Below are 19,368 nucleotides of genomic sequence, written 5' to 3'. Positions count from 1 at the left end.
AAGTTTGAGGTAATCATGCTGAGTTAACACGTTTTGGTGAAAAATATATTTTGCTGAACCAATTTATTAATCTTTTTGAGGAAGCAAAATTGGTAAATATTTCTAGTTTTTAAAATAGCATGATCTTTTGTTCCTAGTTGTCTCTAGTGTTTTGTTTCTCTTTTCCCTAAAAATACTTTGTTAGATACAAGCACAGTACGAATGTAAAATAACAAAACGGGGTAAAGATTCGGAATGTTAGTGAGTGGATGGCCATTTGGGTGAGGTGTTGTTGTTGCAGCATGTGGAAGTTGTCAGATACCAAGGTGCTCCCAAGTGAACGTAACCGTAGCAAGTATTTGCAACTCAAGCAACTTTGGGGCTGAGTTGAAGAGCTAGAGTTTGATATTGTGCCATATCAAAATGGAGGTAGTTAACTGGACATGATGCTATAAGAGGTTCTCTGACCCCTCAGATTAGGTAATTCAAACTTGGTTTATGTTCAGGGACAGGAGGATGTGACTGCAGTTAAGGCAGTTATAGGGACCCACGTTGAGCGTGTTCTTTTTTTTCTTTTGATTATTCACTATTCTTAACTTCCTTTGTCGACATAGTTGGTCTGTTCCTTTCCACGAATTCTACTTCCTCACTGGGATATACTTTTAGAATAAATTTTGAAGTATAGTATATATTTAATTGTGTACTGTTGTCTTCTCTGCTAAACTCCATTCACTGTCTGTTCCAGTCAATTCTACCCATATTCCTTTGTTATTAACCTTATTTAAGTTTAACATAATTGTTTACAACCAGAGTTCCTTCCCCTCAACTGAATGTTAAGTTGTGCCACGTTGTGTTAACTGCTTCCTTGGTAATATTTTACCCTGAGATCATTTATTAAACCTGGGTCATTGCACATCACCAGATCCCTATTTGGATCCACAACATTTTAATCCAAAACACTGTCCTGAATACATTCTGTGAATTCTTCCTCATGGTCACCTCCATTAATTTGGTGTTCCCAGTCAATGCACAGATTCAAGTTACCAAGATTAATATACTGTTAATTTTACATGTCGTCATCATCTCCTGATTTATTCTTTGTCATACACACTGTGTACTGTTCGGAGGTCTATAGACTACTCCCGACAGTACATGTTTTCTAAATGCTGTGCATTTTTTAAGTGAAAAGCTGTTGATTTGCCATTTACAATTTTTTTGCCACCTTTGACCATAATTGTTGCTGTTTTTCTGTTGGTATACTCTGTCCCTACTAGTCCCATTCTTGATATCATAACCTAAATAGCTGCCCTGCAAAGCTGCCATGTCCTTTTGTTTTTTAGAACATAGAACAATACAGCGCAGAACAGACCCTTCGCCCCTCGATGTTGCACCGACCTGTGAACTAATCTAAGCCCATCCCCTTACACTCGCCCATCATCATCATGTGCTTATCCAACGGTTGTTTAAATCTCCCTAATGTGGATGAGTTAACGACCCTTACCACTGTGATTAAAGAACCTGCCTCTATCATCTGTCTTAAATCTATCACCCCTCAATTTGTAGATATGCCGTCATTATCCTAGGACAAAGACTTTCACTGTCTACCCTATCTAATCTTCTGATCATCTCGTATGTCTCTATCAAATCCCCAAGTCTCTCAGCCTTTCCTCATAAGACCTTCCCTCCAGACCAGGCAACATCCTGGTATATTGCCTCTGCACCTTTTCCAATGCTTCCAGAACTGTACGTAATATTCGAAGTACAGCCACACTGGCGTTTTGTTTAGTTGCAGCATGACATTATGGCTCTGGAACTCGATCCCTCTACTAATAAAACCTAACACACTGTTTGCCTTCTTAACAGCAATATTAACCTGGGTGGCAACTTTCAGGGATCTATGTACATGGACTCTGCACATCCACACTACCAAGAATCTTTCCATTGACCCAGTTTTCTGCCTCCTTGTTATTCTTCCCAAAGTCAATCACCTCACATTTAGCTGCATTGAACTCCATTTGCCACCCCTCAGCCCAGTTCTGTAGTTTATCCAAATCCCTTTGCAACTTGCAACATTTTTTCACACTGTTCACACGACTCCACCGACTTTAGTGTCATCTGCAAACTTAGTAACCCATCCACCTATGCCTGCATCCAAGTCATTTATAAAAATGACAAACAGCAGTGTTCCTTGTGGCACACCCTAGTAACCAGACTCCAGGCTGAATATTTTCCATCAACCACCACTTGCTGCCTTATTACAGAAAGCCAGTTTCTAATCCAAAATGCTAAATCACCCTCAATTCCATGCCTTTGCATTTTCTCCAACAGCCTACCATGTAGAACCTTATCAAAGGCTTTACTGAAGTCCATGTATACACGTCAACTGCCCTACCCTTGTCCACATACTTGGTCACCTTCTCAAAAAAAGGTTTGTGAGACATGACCTGCCCTTGACGAAACCATGTTGACTATCTGCGATCAAATTGTTGCTTGCTGGATGATTATGAATCTTATCTCTTCTAATCCTTTCCAAAACTTTTCCTACAATGGACGTAAGGCTCACTGATCTATAATTACCTGGGTCATTTCTACTGCCCTTCTTGAACAAGAGCACAACATTTGCAATCCTCCAGTCCTCTGGTACTAAACCTGTAGACAATGATGACTCAAAGATCAAGGCTAAAGGCTCCAACACCACCTCCCTAGCTTCCCAGAGAATCCTCGGATAAAGTCCATCCGGCCTAGTGGACTTGTCTACTTTCACTCCTTCTAGAATTGATCATACCTCTTTCTTACTTACATCGATCCTTTCTTCTCTAATATCTCATATCTCGTTCTTCTCCTCGACAATATTCTCCTCTTCCTGAGTAAAACCCATTGAGAGATATTACTTTAGCACCTCTCCGATTTCCACAGGGTCCACACATAACTTCCCACTTTTGTCTTTGACTGGCCCTATTCCTACCCTAGTCATCCTTTTATTCCTCTCATACCTATAGAAGGCTTTAGAGTTCTCCTTTATTCTACCTGCTAAAGACTGCTCATGTCCTCTCTTTGCTCTTCTTAACTCTCTTCTTAACTAATCTGTAACTCTCCATCGCCTCATCTGAACGATCTCGTCTCATTGTCACATAAGCCTCTTCCTTCCAATTAACAAGGGATGCAATTTTTGTAGTAAGCCACGGTTCCCTTATCACTTCCTGCCTGCCTGACAGGGATATACCTATCAAGGACACGTAATATCTGACTCCTTAAACTAGCTCCACATTTCAATTGTCCCCATCCTCTGCAATTTGCAACCCCATTCTATGCATTTTTAAGCCTCTTCATCAACTCTTCAGAAACAGCCCCATCCTCTAATTAGTTTACAGCTGTCTTTATATCCTTAGTTACTAGATTAGCAAGGACATCGTCCCAGCACAGTTCAAGTGAAGCCCTTCAAACTGGAACAAGTACATTTTACCCCAGTACTGCTGCCAGTGCCCCATGAACTGAAACTCATCCCTGCCACATTAATCTCTGAGCCATGCATTTAACTCTTTGATTTTTTTTTTACCCTATGCCATAGGCAGTGGTTGTGGTTCACGAGTACCAACAACATGTTGAAAGGGAAATGTTAATGCTGCAGAGAGAATTTAGGAGGCTAGGTAGAAAACAGGACTTCACATTTAGTCATCTATGGAATACTGTTGGTACCATGAATGGGTGGCTATAGAAGTAAGAAGATAGACTCAGTTACAGAATTCAGTTTTCCTGAAGAAGGGCTTATGCCCGAAACGTCGATTCTCCTGCTCCTTGGATGCTGCCTGACCTGCTGCACTTTTCTAGCAACACATTTTTCAGCTCTGATCTCCAGCATCTGCAGTCCTCACTTTCTCTCAGTTACAGAATTGTTCAAGCAAAGGTGGAGATAATTTGTTTCATCATGTCTACAGTTTACCTGATGTCACATTCCCATTTTCTACCACTAGTTCCTTTTCAGATTACAATTAGGATGAATGTCTAGCTGAAGAGCTATGGCAAGAGGTAAGAAGGGAGGGCTTTTGATTTCTGGGACACTGAAATCAGTACTATTACGACATGATGGTGAACCCTTCTGTTAATTAAACCAAACACCCAGAAAAGCTCACGACACTTCATAATCTGTTAAAATATGAGTGACAAGAACACCCAGATTCCACAATGTTTTAAAAAATCAATGCATTATTTAACTCTAAAAGTGAACATCAAACAACAAGTCTTAAGCTCCCCCCCCCCACTTTCTCTTACCTGCTTATTATCTGCCTCCAACTCTATAACAATGTACTTTTCCAATAGAGCACTTACTAAAGTTCCATCAGCTTAGTTTCAAAACCATACAGCGGCTGTCATCGTTGGTATCTTTCTCCTTCTGGCTGAAGGATCATCTGCTGGCTGGGTCATCTTTATCTTCCCTGAGGACCTCCTGTAGTGATGTTTTGGAGCTGAGATGATTGACCTCCACCAACCACAACCATCTTCTCTTATCTTAGGTTTGACTCCAATTTTCTTAGAACTCCTTGATGCCATACTTGGTTAGTTGCCACCTTGATGCGAAGGGCAGTCAATTCACTGCACTTCTGGAGTTCAGTTCTTTTTACTATGCTTGGACCAAAGTTGTAATGAGGTCAGGAGCTAAGTGGCATTGGTAACCCAAACTGAGTGTCAGTGAGCAGATTATTCCATTGCAAATGTTGCTTCATTGTGCTGTCAATGATTCATTCCATCACTTTGCTGATTGAGAGTAAACTGGTAGGCTGGCAATTGGTCAGGTTGGATTTGTCCTGCTTTCTGTGCACATATTTCTGGATATTCCTTCACATTGTTGTGTAGATGCCAATGTTGTAACTGTTCCAGCCCGATCATCTTCAGTTGCTTCATCAATGGCATTCCCTTCGTTAACCGTATTAACATGTCAGCAGTTGGGATGTTTTGTGTGAACCTGCAAATTTTGGGCAGAGGTAAACCATTGGCCTTTCAAACCTGCTACACTACTCAATAAGATCATGGCTGATCTAGTTTTTCACTAAATCTACATTTCCTTCCCTCAATAGCCTTTGATTTCCTTGCCCAATGCAAGAGTACCTTTACCTATGAATCACGTCCACCTTTCTGCCTTCTTCAATTCCCTTAGTCACTTCATTAAAAAAATTCAGTCAAGTTAGTGAGACATGATTTCCCATAAACAAAGCCATGTTGACTTTCCCTAATCAGTCCTTGCCTTTCCAAATTCATGTAAACCCTGTCCCTCAGAATCCCCTCCAACTTGCATTCATATGATGTCAGAATCATAAAATCCCTTCAGTGTGGGAACAAGCCCACACCAACCCTCCAAAGAATAACCCACCCAGACCCATTCCCCTACCCTATTATTCTACATTTCCCCTGACTAATGCACCCAACCTACACATCCATGAACATTATGGGGAGTTTAGCATGATCAATTCACCTGACCTGCGCATATTTGAATTGTGGGAGGAAACTGGAGCACCTGGAGGAAACCCACGCAGACAGGGGGAGAATGTGCAAACTCCACACAGACAGAGGTGGCAATAGAACCCGGGTCCCTGGTGCAGTGAGGCAGCAGTGCGAACCACAGAGCCACCATGCCGCCCACCATGTCAGGCTCACCAGTCAATGGTTCCCTGGCTTCTCCCTACTACCTTTCTTAAATAATGGCACGATGTTAGCCAACCTTGTCTGCTGGTACCTCACCCCTGACTATCAATGACACAAATATCTCAGCAAGGGGCCCAACACTTTCCTAGCTGCTTCATAAGCTCCCCTGTATCCATAGTACAAGTTCATTGTTTTTGGAGCTAAAGAGATCAAAAAATATGGAGATAAAGCCAAAAAGGAATACAGCGTTGCACGATCAAGTTGAATAGCAGAGGAGGCTCCAAGATATGAATGGTCTACTCCTTCTATTATTGATGTTTCCAAACAATTGCAATAAATTGGTGAAAAGCAATTTCCCTTTCAAAAAACCATGCTAATTGTTCCCCATTACCATGTTTATCCAAGTGCCCAGTTTTTTTTTAGATTACTTACAGTGTGGAAACAGGCCCTTCGGCCCAACAAGTCCACACCGACCCGCCGAAGCGCAACCCACCGAGACCCAATCCCCTACGTTTACCCCTTTACTTAACACTACGGATAATTTAGCATGACCAATTCGCCTTATATCCTCTTCAATGAATACTTTTAACTCCTTCCCCAAATCAGATGTCATGCTGAAAGCAACAAATGCTGGAGATCACAGCAGGTCAGAAGCAACCATGGAGAGAGAGCAAGCTAACGTTTTGAGTGTAGATGACTCTTCATCAGATCTGAAGTGAGGTGTGGAGGGGGCAGCGTTTATGCTATACTTTGGGTGGGCCGATGGTGGAGATAATGAGTACAGGATGCTGGTGCTGATAAGATGTTGATAGATCAGGTTAAGTAATTGGAATGGGTGAATGCCAAAACAGTGGTGTGTCTCCTGCCAGACTTGAAAGGACAGGTAGTGGGATGAGAGGAGAGAGGACATGAAACAAACTAAAAGAAAGGGAAGAAAGAGTTCACAATTTGAAGATGTTGAACTCAAGTCCAGAAGGCTGTGAAGTATAGTCTGAAGGTAAGATGTTGTTCCTCCAGTTTGCGCTGAGATTCACTGGAACACTGCAGCATCCTAAGGACAGACATAGGCAGGTGAGCAGGACACTATTAAAATGACTGGCTATGGGAAGGTTGGGGTCATGCTTGCGTACAGACGGGACATATTCCGCAAAGCAGTCACCCAGTCCGCTTCTGGTTTCTCCAGTGGAGAGTAGGCCAGATTAGGTGCAGCGAATACAATACACAGGATTGGAGGATGTACAGGTGAAATGCTGCTTCACCTGGAAAGACTGTGTCGGCCCTTGGATAGTGAGCAGGGAGGAGGAGAAGGGGCAGGTGTTGCACCTTCTACAGTTACATGAGGAGGTGCAAATGGAAAAGTTGTTGGTGTTGGTGTTTGTGGAATAAGAGTGTCCCAGAGAGAATGATCCCTGCAAAAAGCAGACCGGGGCAGTGAGGGGAGGATGTGTTTGGTGGTGGCATTCTACTGGAGTTGTTTGAAATGGCGGAGAATGATCTGCTGAATGCAGAGATTGGTGGGATGAAAAGTGAGGACAAGGGAATCCTGATCTCTCTGTTGTGAGTGACGGGAAGGGGCAAGGGCGGAAGCGTGAGTGATAGGTCAGATGTGGTTGAGCACCCTGTCAACCACAGTGGGTGGGAAACCATAGTCCTGGAAGAAGCAAGCCATGTCAGCAGCATTGTTTTGAAAGTTTGGTATCATCCAAACAGATGCAACATAGGCGAAGGAACTGAGAGAATGAACTGGAGTTCTTGCAGGATGTGGGATGTGACGAACTGTAGTGAAGGTAGCCATGGAAGTCCTTGGCTTTGTAGCGGGTGGCAGTGGACAGTTTATTTCTCAAAAAGGAGACCGAGAGGTCAAGGAAAGAAAGTGTCAGAAATAAGGGGTGGAAATTGGAAGTCAAATGTATGAAGTTTTCAAGGTTGTGGCGGGAGCATGAAGTGGCTCTGAAGCAGATGTCAATGTACCAAAACAAGTTGTGGGAGCGGACCAGCATAAGACTGGAACAAGGATTGTTCCACATACCCCATAAAGAGGCAAACATAACTGGGACTTGTGCAGGTGCCCATAGCCACAGGTTTGGCTTGGCATGGCAAAAGTTAGATGAATTAAAGGAGAAATTGTTCAGTGAGAGAACAAGTTCAGCCAGGCAGAGGAGAGTGGTGGTCGATGAGGATTGTTCAGACCTCTGGTCAGCCAAGATGCCAAGAGTTCTTAGTCCATCCTAGTGGGGAATTGAAATACAGGGGGATTGGACATTCATGGTGACAGAAGGTAGTTAGGGCCAGGAAACTGGAAATTGTCAATACGGTAGAGGGCATCAGAGGAGTCGTGGATGTAGGGTCTGAACAAGTGGAGAGAGGATGGAGTTAAGGCAGGAAGAAATGAGCTCAGTGGGGCAGGAAACCTGCCTATTCAGGCCGGTCCCAGGTTGCAAATTGGTTCTATCTTGAGTCTATTCTCAAGTCAACGCAATGCAGGACAATATAAAATTAGAAAGAAGAAATACTCATTTGTTGGATGTTTAACCATTGTATGGGGTAGCATTTCTAAGTGCAAGTGTTCATAAGTCAGATATTTGTAAATTGTGGACTCCCTTGACTTTTCTATTTTCTGTCTTCCTCCCCCGAATAGAGGGGTTATATTTGCTACATTACCATCTAATAGAACCTTGGCCAAACCCAACAAATTTTGGAAAATGAACTCCAATGCGCTTATTACTTCACTAGTATTCTCTTTTAATAGCCTTACATAAAGCTCATCAGGACCATGAGACTTAGCAACCTACAACTCCATCAACTTGCTGAGTGCTACTTTCTTGTGATTATAATTTCATCAAATTCCTCTCTTGCTTTAGCCCCCGATTTGCAAGTATTACTGGATGTGTTTTTGTATCCTCTGTCGTGTAGATAGAAGCAGAATGTTTACTTATTGCATTTGCCAATTCTTGGGAACGCTGTGCACAAGTGTGTGGTTGAGGCAAATTCAATTGAAGATTTTGAAAAAAGAATTGGAGCATTATTTGATTGGGGGAAGAAGATTTCAAGAAACAGGGAAAGGGCAGGGGCATTGCACTTAATGAATTGCTCCTTCAGAGATCCAGCACAGACAATGGGCTCAATGGCCTCCTCCTGTGCTTTATAATCCAATACAATGGAAAAGTCTGTTTTTAGTAAGAAATGAGAATTGTACAGAATTCGCTTCACTTTCTCACATCCTAAACAAATTCTTGCTCGCAGAAATTTTAATATTTAAGTCTCTTATGAGCATCAGGCTAACACTTGCTACATATCCTATTATTGAAAAGTGCTCAGACCCACTTGCTGCTCTCTCATAAGAGAGGCACATATTGGTGGTGTTTCTTGTTTAATTGAGATAGTGATTGTTCAATTTTAGGGACAATTTTATTCCTATAACTTTCGTAGTCATAGGAGTTCCGAATATCTTCCTGGTTTTCTTGTGAAGAAATGTAAAGACTTTTCAATAGCACAATTCAAAAGAAAACCACTTTTAGAAATTTGATGGAAATCGTATTATTTGTGGTTTAACTAAATGGGTTTGAAATTTAAAAGTGTTGATGTGTTGAGAAAAGATCTCCCAGGTAAATGAATAGTGACCACATTAGTAAAATTTCACCTCAAAAATGTGATAAGTCATAACTTAAGTGACAAAATGTGATTAGATTTTCAAAAGGCCAGTAGTAATGAAGTAAAAGTAGTTTTATGTAGCAAGGTTTTGTTAAATTCATTTCTGTGTATACATTGCCTGAATAAATGTAATTGCAACCAAAATTTCTTATGAGTGGACAGTCATAATTGCCTAATTGACTTAAGGATGTTGTTTCACATCTTTCATGGAACTGCAACATCTGGCATCATTATGGTAAACTTTTGATCAGAACATATACTAAAGTGAAAATCAATTTGTGCATCAGCATGCTACAGTCCTCTGACTCTGTCTCTCCAAATCGCAGCAAATGGTTTTAAAAAAAAATGAGCTACAAAGACTGCTGAGATGATTTAGCTTATCAAAAAATGTTTAGTCGTGGTAAGCTCTCATTTTTCTTGTGTGTCTCCAACCTCATGCTGAACCCTGTACTCTTACGGTGGAAATTTGTTAGCTTTGTTAGATTGGATTTTTAGCAGCAACAGGGGTTGCAAGCTGTGACAGAGCTGTGCTATTGGATTTGTACAATTCATTTGGCTCCACGAACTGTAATTGCACTTATGTCTTACAAGGCTGTTTTAGCCTGAGGCAGGACTGGAGCAGGAAAACAAATTGGCAGGGTTACAGTAAGAGTGGAGTTGAATGAAAGGCGCACATTATCAGTCTACAGGCAATGCTATTCTTCCAGGAAGTTTCTTAGTTAATTTACAAATAAACCTCAGTTTTTGAGGAAGAGCATACTATAGCACAAACAAAGGGGGTGGTCAAGCTTCAGAGTCTGTGAGTAAAAGGGCCACCATGCCTATTTGACAGCAGGAATTTTTCAATCAAATTGACGAATCCATTCTTGAGCCAGCTGGCTCCATAATGCAATTAACATGAGGGAGGTCAGGCTGTTGGGCGCAGTGCCTTGACCAGTGTCATCAGTGGTGTGCTCGCCACCCGGCTCACAGCCTGCAAAACAACTACAGCCACAATTCAGATGAGTAAGTGGGTTGTATGGCATACATCTAATTAAACAAGGACTTGATTTTTTTTAGGACAACAGAATCAAGTGTTTCTTGGTCTTGGTTGATAGTATCATACATTATTATTCACATAGAAAATCAGAATTTTTTTGAGACTGGTCAGCACAGGATGAATGAATGATGAGGTTAAAAGGTAATTGAAGCCCTATGTCTATCTCCTTTATTAAGAGAAAGAAATTGGGTGACTGACTAGCTGATCTCGATAAAACAGCAATTCCGATGCTGCATGAGTATAAAAATCAGACTAGAAGGAGGAAAAAAAATGAGCAAAGTTCTTATGCTCAACAATTATTTGTACTTATTTGCTAGAAATGTCTTAAGTGTGACCAGGCTAATATGGTGATATAATAGTTATAATAGTTATAATCACCCTCTACTTGAACAGCACATGGATAACCATGCATTGTGAAAAGCCAGTAGATGCTCTGAGGCTGCTTCTTGTGGATTTATACCCTCGCATCTATCACTGTAATCTGTAATAGAGCAATTAAATAATGGAAGGGAAAGAAACAAAATGGTTGAATAATACATTGAGTATCATGATTAAGTCGGCATCCACACTTCAAGTCATGGTGTTATCGAGCATAGAATCAGACCCTTCAATCCAATTTGTCCATGTTGACCAGATATTCTAAACTGGTCCAGTCTCATTTGCCAGCATTTAGCCCATATTCCTCTAAACCCTTCCTATTTATGTACCCATTCAGATGCGTTTTAAGTGTTGAAATTGTACCACCACCACCACCACCTCTGGCAGCTCGTTCAAGACACGCACCATCCACTGCGTGAAGTTGCCCCTCAGGTCCTGTTTAAATCTTTCCTCTGTCACCTTAAACCTATGCCCTCTTGTTTTAGACTTTCCTACCCTGGGAAAAAGATCTTAGCTATTCACCCTGTTCATGCCCCTCAGCCTCTAATGCTCCAGGGAAAAAAAAAGCACCAGCCGATTCAGCCTCTCCCTGTAGCTCCAACCTTCCAATTTCAGCAAAATCCTAGGAAATCTTTTCTGAATTTGTTTAATATAGTTATTATTTTATTGCTACTGGAAATAAGCTTGCTGCTAGTGCCAGAATTTGACTGTTTACCTAAAAGGTCAACGCGGGCCTTTTTGAGGGTTTGCATACAAGATAAAATGTTCCTGTCAGTCAAAAAAAGAATCCAGGATTCACTGGGTTGTTGTGTGAAATTGCTAATTAAATAAAGTCCAAATATTTTTGAGTTTATGCGAAAAATAATCTTGGGATTGTTGACCATATCACATACAGTAAATCTAATTTTCTTTTCCAACTGACAGCCAAATAACACTTTCAGACTACAATCACAAATGGGGTTCATTCAGAAATTAATCTAGCGGCAGCAAAATGCAAATGAAAGTACATGAATAAATTTCATTGTAATGTTTAGAATCTATTACAAAGCAGTAAACAGAATTAATGTTATGTTTTTGCTGTGGACTTGTGTGTGATGCCAATTTTTTTCATCAGGCCAAACTGAGCTTTCCAACAAGCTCCACCCTTATGGCAAGACTAAAAACTGTTGAACTTTGGACAGGCTCCACTCTATTACTACTTTCACCAATGGGCTGACTCAATACCTGCATCAGATACCTCAGCTGAAATCACTGTTGCCACCTCTTAGGTTCAGCAGTTCGAACCAATTAGCTCCACTACTCACGGTTCAGTAATCAAGTTTACAAACGAGTCGATTTCTCTGAATAGAAATGTCTGTAGCTACCTGCTCATCTACTGTCTCTTAACTAAATAATAGCCAGATGAAACAGTTTGGTTTCTTTGCAAACCATTTGTCACTGCATTTTCTTTTGACTTGGAGGTGACAGTGTTGGAACTGGGGTGTACAAAATTAAAAATCACACAACACCAGGTTATAGTCCAACAGGTTTATTTGGAAGCACTAGCTTTTGGAGTGCCGCTCCTTCTTCAAGTGGTTGTGGAGAATAAGATCATGCTCACAGAATTTATTGCAAAGGGACTGCAGTGTCATGGAGATGTGATACTGTAAACAACCTTAGATGAAAACAACATATCCCGTTATAAAAGATGGAAGTTTTCATCTAAGATTATTTATTGTGTCACATCTCCACGACATTGCACTACTTTGGCTATAAATTCTGTGAGCATGATCTTTTTCATCGGGGTGGTTATGGAGAATGAGTAGCGCCCCGAAAGCTAGTGCTTCCAAATAAACCTGCTGGACTATAACCTGGTGTTGTGTGATTTTTAGCATTTTCTTTTGTAAGGCATAAAGAATGAGAGCTTGCATTTTCAATAGCTTATCCATAACCATGCATATTCTTCCCATATAATAAAGCTTCAGTGAAGAGTAGTAATTCAAACATGATCTATTTTGAAATACAAACCCAATCCAGATAATATGCGTATTCCATCTTGTCTTGGTGCTCCTAGCCATAGCATAACAAATTAAAGCCATTACAATTGGCATCAAATACAAACTCCTAAAAATGGATATTAAAAACCTGTTTTTTTTATTTTCACTGGGATTAAATTCTAAACAATTATGAAATAGTACATTTAAGCTCAACTTAACTTTTGTCATTTCTAATTGATCTTTCTTCCAATATTTAATACATCATCCAGGCTGAATATTATCAAAATACTATTTGAGCTATTGTATACTCTGAATATAACCATGTCCAAGTTATATTAGGTAATTAAGAACATAAATATTCATGTGCAAAAGCATTCTAAGAAATATTATAGAATTTGTCCTAATTAAAAAATGTATCAAACTAAATGTTTGAGGCAAACTAATTGGAAAAAGTTTTCACTTTTTAATGCTATGGAAATTATGACCATTGAGGCAAGTTAATTAAATTTGTGGATGTTGACCTCATAATAAAGCACTGATCATTACACCACAATTAATCAAGAACCAATTTATCATTGCAGCTCCGTCACCTGGGAAATGATGAAGTTCACATCATCTGGTCTGAGCACACAAGGGACTACCGCAGGGGCATCATTCCTACAGATTTCGGTGATGTCTTAATCATCATCTATCCTATGAAAAACTGCATGTTCTACATTCAGATTTTAAAAAAGCCAGAAGTAAGTATAAGTTCATTGTACAGTATACTCCAACCGTCAATAAATCACAACGTGGTTCTTTTAGCATCCATTAAATCATCAGCCAGTGTTGTTCTGGCAGGAGGCTTTCTGATTAATTCATAAGTAAATGTTTGATTGTGCTTTGCAGCTCAAAACAAGGGTTGGCATGGAATCAACAGCTACTGTTCTTGAAAGGTGATAATATTTCATGCAAAAAGAAACCATTCAGCCCATTGCACCTGTACCAGCTCTGACACAGCTTATTCACTTGATCCCTTTTCTCCTTTTTTTTTCGTGTACCATATTAAATGTTTCTTGTTGAAGTGTCTGACTCCTTAGCTTTCACAATTATAAAGAATTCTGCTTAGAATAATTTTACAGACGCTACGTCCCAACAGACCTGAAATTTTTGTAAACATTCCTAGCGCTTCTCTTTGTTCTTCTGGCAGTTGTGACAATGCTGCACCTTTAACAAGGTTATGCTGTCCTTGGCTTTTCTTCTCACAGAGGTCGTGAAAGACACTTTTCTCCGAAAAGTCTGCGGTTGAAAGGTTTTAGGGCCAATTTAATTATGGCTAACAGATACAAGCTTTTAAGCTTTAAAAAAAAACTTGTACAGTGAAAGGGAAGTGGCCAATTCTCCCAGCTCAACTTTTCTGTGGTTTGGTTTTTAGCAGAAGTGTTTGGAAGCTGCTGGATCCAACAAAGCAGGTCCGTGCTGATCCTCCCTCTCTCTTGTAAGACCCTGTGTTTGATTTTATCTTTTGTACCAAAGGGTGTTTATGGGGATTCTTGCAAGTATTTGGATCAGCATCATTAAGTTGGTATAATTTATTGGGTTTTCAGATAGGTGTAAGTTATTCAGTATTCTTTCTCTTTTGTTTGTATTTTAGTCAGTAATCTTGTAAATAAATCCTGTTTTCTTTACAACTACTTGGTTTGACCAACTGCATCCCTCCTGGAATATCCGCAATACACCTGCTTAAAACAACTAGCAAAGTTAGCATCTGGGCCACTTTCTTGAAGTGATTTGAGGGTGTCTGACCTGGTCCACAACAGTAAAAACGAATTTATGCCTTCTATTTACTGAAACACTACCCAATGAAAAATCTTTGGCAAAGTGATTCACATCTGCTGTCAATTATTGCTCCAATTAGAGTAGTTTTGTTTTCTCCCAACTCCATACGTAACTAGAGCCTCTCATTTCTTGTATTGTATTAGCTGTCCATCCAGCAGGGAGTCACTACCATAATGATTTAATGTTATCATTTCAGAAATGTTGTGTCTTCATTTATCTTGCAAAAGCTTCATTTCCCAGGAGTGTACTTCATGATTTGGGAATTGTGACTGTTAGTCTGCCCGTTAAGGTTGCACATGGACAAGGATCTAAAGTAGGCCATGCAGCCCTTTGAGCTTGCTCAGCCATTCGATAAGATCAGAACTGATCTAATTTTAATCTCAAATTCACATTCTTGTGTACTCACTTTTGTTGCCTTGATGATCAAGAATCTATTTGCTTCTGTCTTAAAAATGTTTAAAGGTCCTGTATCTACTGTCCTTTTGAGGAATGGAATTCTAAAGACTCTCAACTCTTAGAGAAAAAGCAATCCTCATCTTTAAATGGGCAATCCCTTATTTGTAAACTATGACCTTAGTTCTAGTTTTGCCCATAAGAGGAAGTATCTTTCCACATCCACTTGGTCAAACTCCCTCAAGATCCTGTGTTGCAACTAAGTAATCTCTTGAGTTTTCTGTATTCCAGAGGATGCAGGCCTTGCCTGTTTAGCATTTCCTTCTAAGGCAATGTATTCATTCCAGGTGTTAGACTAATAAACCTTCTCTGAACTGCTTCCAATGCATTAACAGGCTCCCATAAAAACAGTGACCAGAACTGCACAGAGTACTCCAGATATGGTCTCACCAATACTCTGTGTGATTGAAACAGAAACTCCCTACTCTTGCATTCTATTTCTGTCTCAATAAAACATAACATTACATTACCTTTCCTAATTAATTACTGCACCTACAGACCAACCTTTTGGAATTAATGCACTGGGATATCCAAATGTGTCTGCATCGCACTATTATCTCTGAGATAATGTGCTTTTTTAATTCTTTCTGCCAAAATGAACAATTTCACATTTCCCCATATTACACTCCATTCACCTCATCTTTGCTCGCTCACTCACTTAAACTAGCAATAACCCTTTGTAAGCTCCTTATGATGTGCTATTTGCAACTCTCTTTCTTACCCTCTTTGTGTCATCAGCAAATTTAGCTTCTGCAACTTTGAATCCTTTATCCAAATCACTCATATAAATTGTGAAGAGTTGAGACTCTAGCACCAACCCCTTTGACACACCACTTGTGACAACTGCCAGTCTGAAAAGAACCATTTATTTATACTGTGTCCTGTTAGCTGATCGAACTTCAATTCATGCTAATATATCACCTCCAACAACATGAATTTTCAATTTTGAAGTGGCACCTTGTCAAATACTTTCTGGAAATCTAAATACAAATATTCACTGTTTCACCTTTATCCACAGCACAAGTTACTTCAGAAATCCAATAAATTAGTTAAACATGATTTCCCCTTGACAAAACCATGTTGTCTTTGCCTGGTTACTTTGAACTTGCCCAGGTGCCCTGTTACAATGCCTTTAATGATGGTTTTAGCATTTTCCCAATGTTAAGTTAATAGCCTGTAGTTTCTTGCTTTCTGCCTCCCTCCATTGTCGAATAAAGGAGTCACATTAGTTATTTTCAAAGAGATTCATACAGATGTACAGCGTGGAAACAGGCCCTTTAGTCCAACTCGTCCAGGATGATCTGGCATCCTAAATTAATCTAATCCCATTTTCCAGCAATTGACACATATCTCTCTAAACCCTTCCTGTTCATATATCCATCCGGATGCCTTTTAAATGCTGTAATTGTACAAGTCTCCAGTACTTCCTCTGGCAGCACATTAGACTTTAAGAAAAACACTTAGCAGTTCCTCTGCTGTGAGCATTCCTGAGGATTCTCCAAGTTTAGCTGTGAAATTCACTGTTTCTTTATTTTTCTTAGACCAAACTCTGATGTCCAGAGATACTTGTAACTAAACAGCTTAAGCAGTCAGCTGTGCAAGTTCACTGCCTGGTCAGTCAGCTGTGCAGGTTCCCTGCTCCTTTTTTCATCTCTCATGTGGTATCTGCTCTTTCTCTTCCTCCCATTTTAAACTAACGTTTTTTTGATATCTTCTCTTTCCAAAGTTACAAAACAATATAGTACTTTATAAAACAGTAATTACTACTCCAAGCATTGGAGATAATCAGCTCCAACACTGAACAAAACCTCCAAAAAGGAGCATCTCTTGCAGCCACAGTTTTCATCCATCCTCCATCCTGAATCTAATAAGTTTTGGAAAATGAAGACTAAGGCATCAACTATCATGCTAAATAATTCTCTGGCCATCAGAACCCAGAGATTTGTCAGCTCATAGGTCTGACAATTTACTGCTTCTCTGATAATTGTTATTTTCTTCAGTGTCTCCCTTTCAATTCCTGATTTACAGTTATTTCTTGGATGTTACTTGTATGCTGTCCATTGGCATCTCTTTATCCTCCATTACTGATTTTTTTAGGACCAAGACTTGTTACTGTTTTCTTATTTAAAAATCTGAAGACATTTTTCCTATCCATCTGTTTTTATGTTTTGACTAGCTTTCTCTCCTACTTGAATGTTTCCTCCTTATTAATATTATGGTAATTCTTTGCATTTTTTAGTATTCAGTCCAATCTTCTGACTTGGCACGTATCTTTGCAAAATTATATATCTGTTCTTTGAGTTCAATCCTAAATTTGACTTAGAACATAGAACATAGAAAAATACAGCACAGAACAGGCCCTTTGGCCCACGATGTTGTGCCGAGGTTTAATCCTAATGTGAAATATAGTAACTTAACCTACGCACCCCTCAACTCACTGCTACCCATGTGCATGTGCAGCCATCGCTTAAATGTCCCCAGTGACTCTGCTTCCACCACCGCAGCTGGCGACGCATTCCATGCGTTCACAACTCTCTGTGTAAAGGACCTACCTCTGACATCTCCTTTATATCTTCCTCCTAATATCTTCAAGCTATGACTCCTCGTACCAGTTAAACCTGCCCTGGGGAAAAATCTCTGGCTATTGACTCTATCTATTCCACTCATCATCTTGTATACCTCGATCAGGTCTCCTCTCTTCCTCCTTCGCTCCAGAGAGCAACGTCCAAACTTATTCAACCTTTCTTCATAAGGCAAGCCCTCCAGTCCAGGCAGCATCCTGGTAAACCTTCTTTGCACCCTCTCCAAAGCCTCTGTATCTTTCTGGACACAGTATTCCAAGTGTGGTCTCACCAGGGACTTGTAGAGCTGTAGCAAAACCTCGTGGCTCTTAAACTCAATCCCCCTGTTAATAAAAGCCAAAACACCATGTGATTTCTTAACAACCCTATCCACTTGGGTGGCAACTTTGAGGGATCTATGTACTTTCACATTCAGATCCCTCTGTTCCTCCACACTGCCAAGAATCCTGTCTTTAATCCTATATTCAATATTTGCGTTCGACCTTCCAAAACGCATCACTTCGCATTTATCCAGGTTGAACTCCATCTGCCATTTCTCAGCCCAGCTCTGCATCCTGTCTATGTCGCGCTGCAGACTGCAGTAGCCCTCTATACTATCGACGACACCTCCAACTTTAGTGTCATCTGCAAATTTACTAACCCACCCCTCAACCTCCTCATCCAAGGCATTTATAAAAACTACAAAGAGCAGAGACCTGAGAACAGAGCCCTGCGGGACACCACTCAAAACTGACCTCCAGCCAGAATACTTTCCATCTACAACCATTCTCTGCCTTCTGACAGCCAACAATTCTGAATCCAGATAGCCAAATCTCCCTGTATCCCATACTTCCTGATTTTATGAATGAGCCTACCATGGGGAACCTTATCAAATGCCTTGCTGGAGTCCATATATACCACATCCACCTTTGTCGACCTGTCTCGTCACCTCCTCGAAGAACTCAATAAGATTTGTGAGGCATGACCTGCCCCTCTCAAAGCTATGCTGATTGCCTTTAATCACACTATGCTTTGCCAAATTGTTATAAATCCTATCCCTCAGAATTCTTTCCAAAACTTTGCTGACCACAGATGCAAGACTGACTGGTCTGTAATTGTCAGGGATTTCCCTATTCCCCTTCTTAAAAAGAGGAACAACATTCACCTCCTTCCAATCCTCTGGTACAACACCCGTGGCTCAGCAACCTCCTTTCTCACTTCCCGGAGCAGCCGAGGATAAATCTGGTCTTGCCCTGGGAACTTATCAATCTTCATATTTTCCAAAATTTCCAGCACATATTTCATTCAGCCTGGATAGCAAGTCCGCCCCTTTGAATTTTTCGTATTTGTTGGAATGTATGTATCCTGCACTTTGTGGAATATTCTCAAGCACACAAAGCCTTGAAATCATCCAGTCTTCAGTAATGTGTTTGTGAAACTACAGGTAAATGTAAGTTGGTGTTACATCTATCCTGGGCCAGAAAACCAGAATTATAGTCAGATAAATTAATATTTTATGTACATTTAGAAATTAAATAGGAATAGCTATACAGAATATTCAGCACTATGTTAGAATGTACAAATATAAAATGCAAAACCTCTCAGGCTAGTACCTCTTCCCTGTTCGGCAGTGCCACGAGGGAGGCAGGCTGCTGTTCATGCTACGTCACCCTGAGACCCAGGATTGAAGACAACACCAGGTACAGATGAGTGAAACAGGTTTGGGATGAGGGGAGCATCAGTGTCGTGAATGCAGGGGGCCAGCTCTCAGTGACCCTGCTCCATCAACACTTTTGGTTTGGTGGTGGGCAACCTTTGATCAGGCACCACCTGCCTTTGAACAAGGAATCTCACCTGAACACACATACAGTTGTTG

At 40.5% G+C, this 19,368-nt stretch overlaps 1 protein-coding gene across 5 annotated transcripts in view; it reads left to right on the top strand.

The window, feature by feature from the left end:
• ralgapa2 (Ral GTPase activating protein catalytic subunit alpha 2) overlaps nucleotides 1-19,368 on the top strand; it is a 564,918-nt gene that overhangs the window by 335,653 nt on the left and 209,897 nt on the right. For all 5 annotated transcript variants that reach the window (XM_072581416.1, XM_072581412.1, XM_072581414.1 and 2 more), the window contains one exon: nucleotides 13,242-13,400. In XM_072581416.1, the coding sequence (XP_072437517.1) occupies nucleotides 13,242-13,400 (159 nt within the window). The remainder of the gene's footprint in view (nucleotides 1-13,241; nucleotides 13,401-19,368) is intronic.

Source organism: Chiloscyllium punctatum, chromosome 11 (assembly GCF_047496795.1).
Source record: "Chiloscyllium punctatum isolate Juve2018m chromosome 11, sChiPun1.3, whole genome shotgun sequence".
Lineage (NCBI taxonomy): Eukaryota > Metazoa > Chordata > Chondrichthyes > Orectolobiformes > Hemiscylliidae > Chiloscyllium > Chiloscyllium punctatum.
This window is presented reverse-complemented; position numbering and strand designations above follow the sequence as displayed.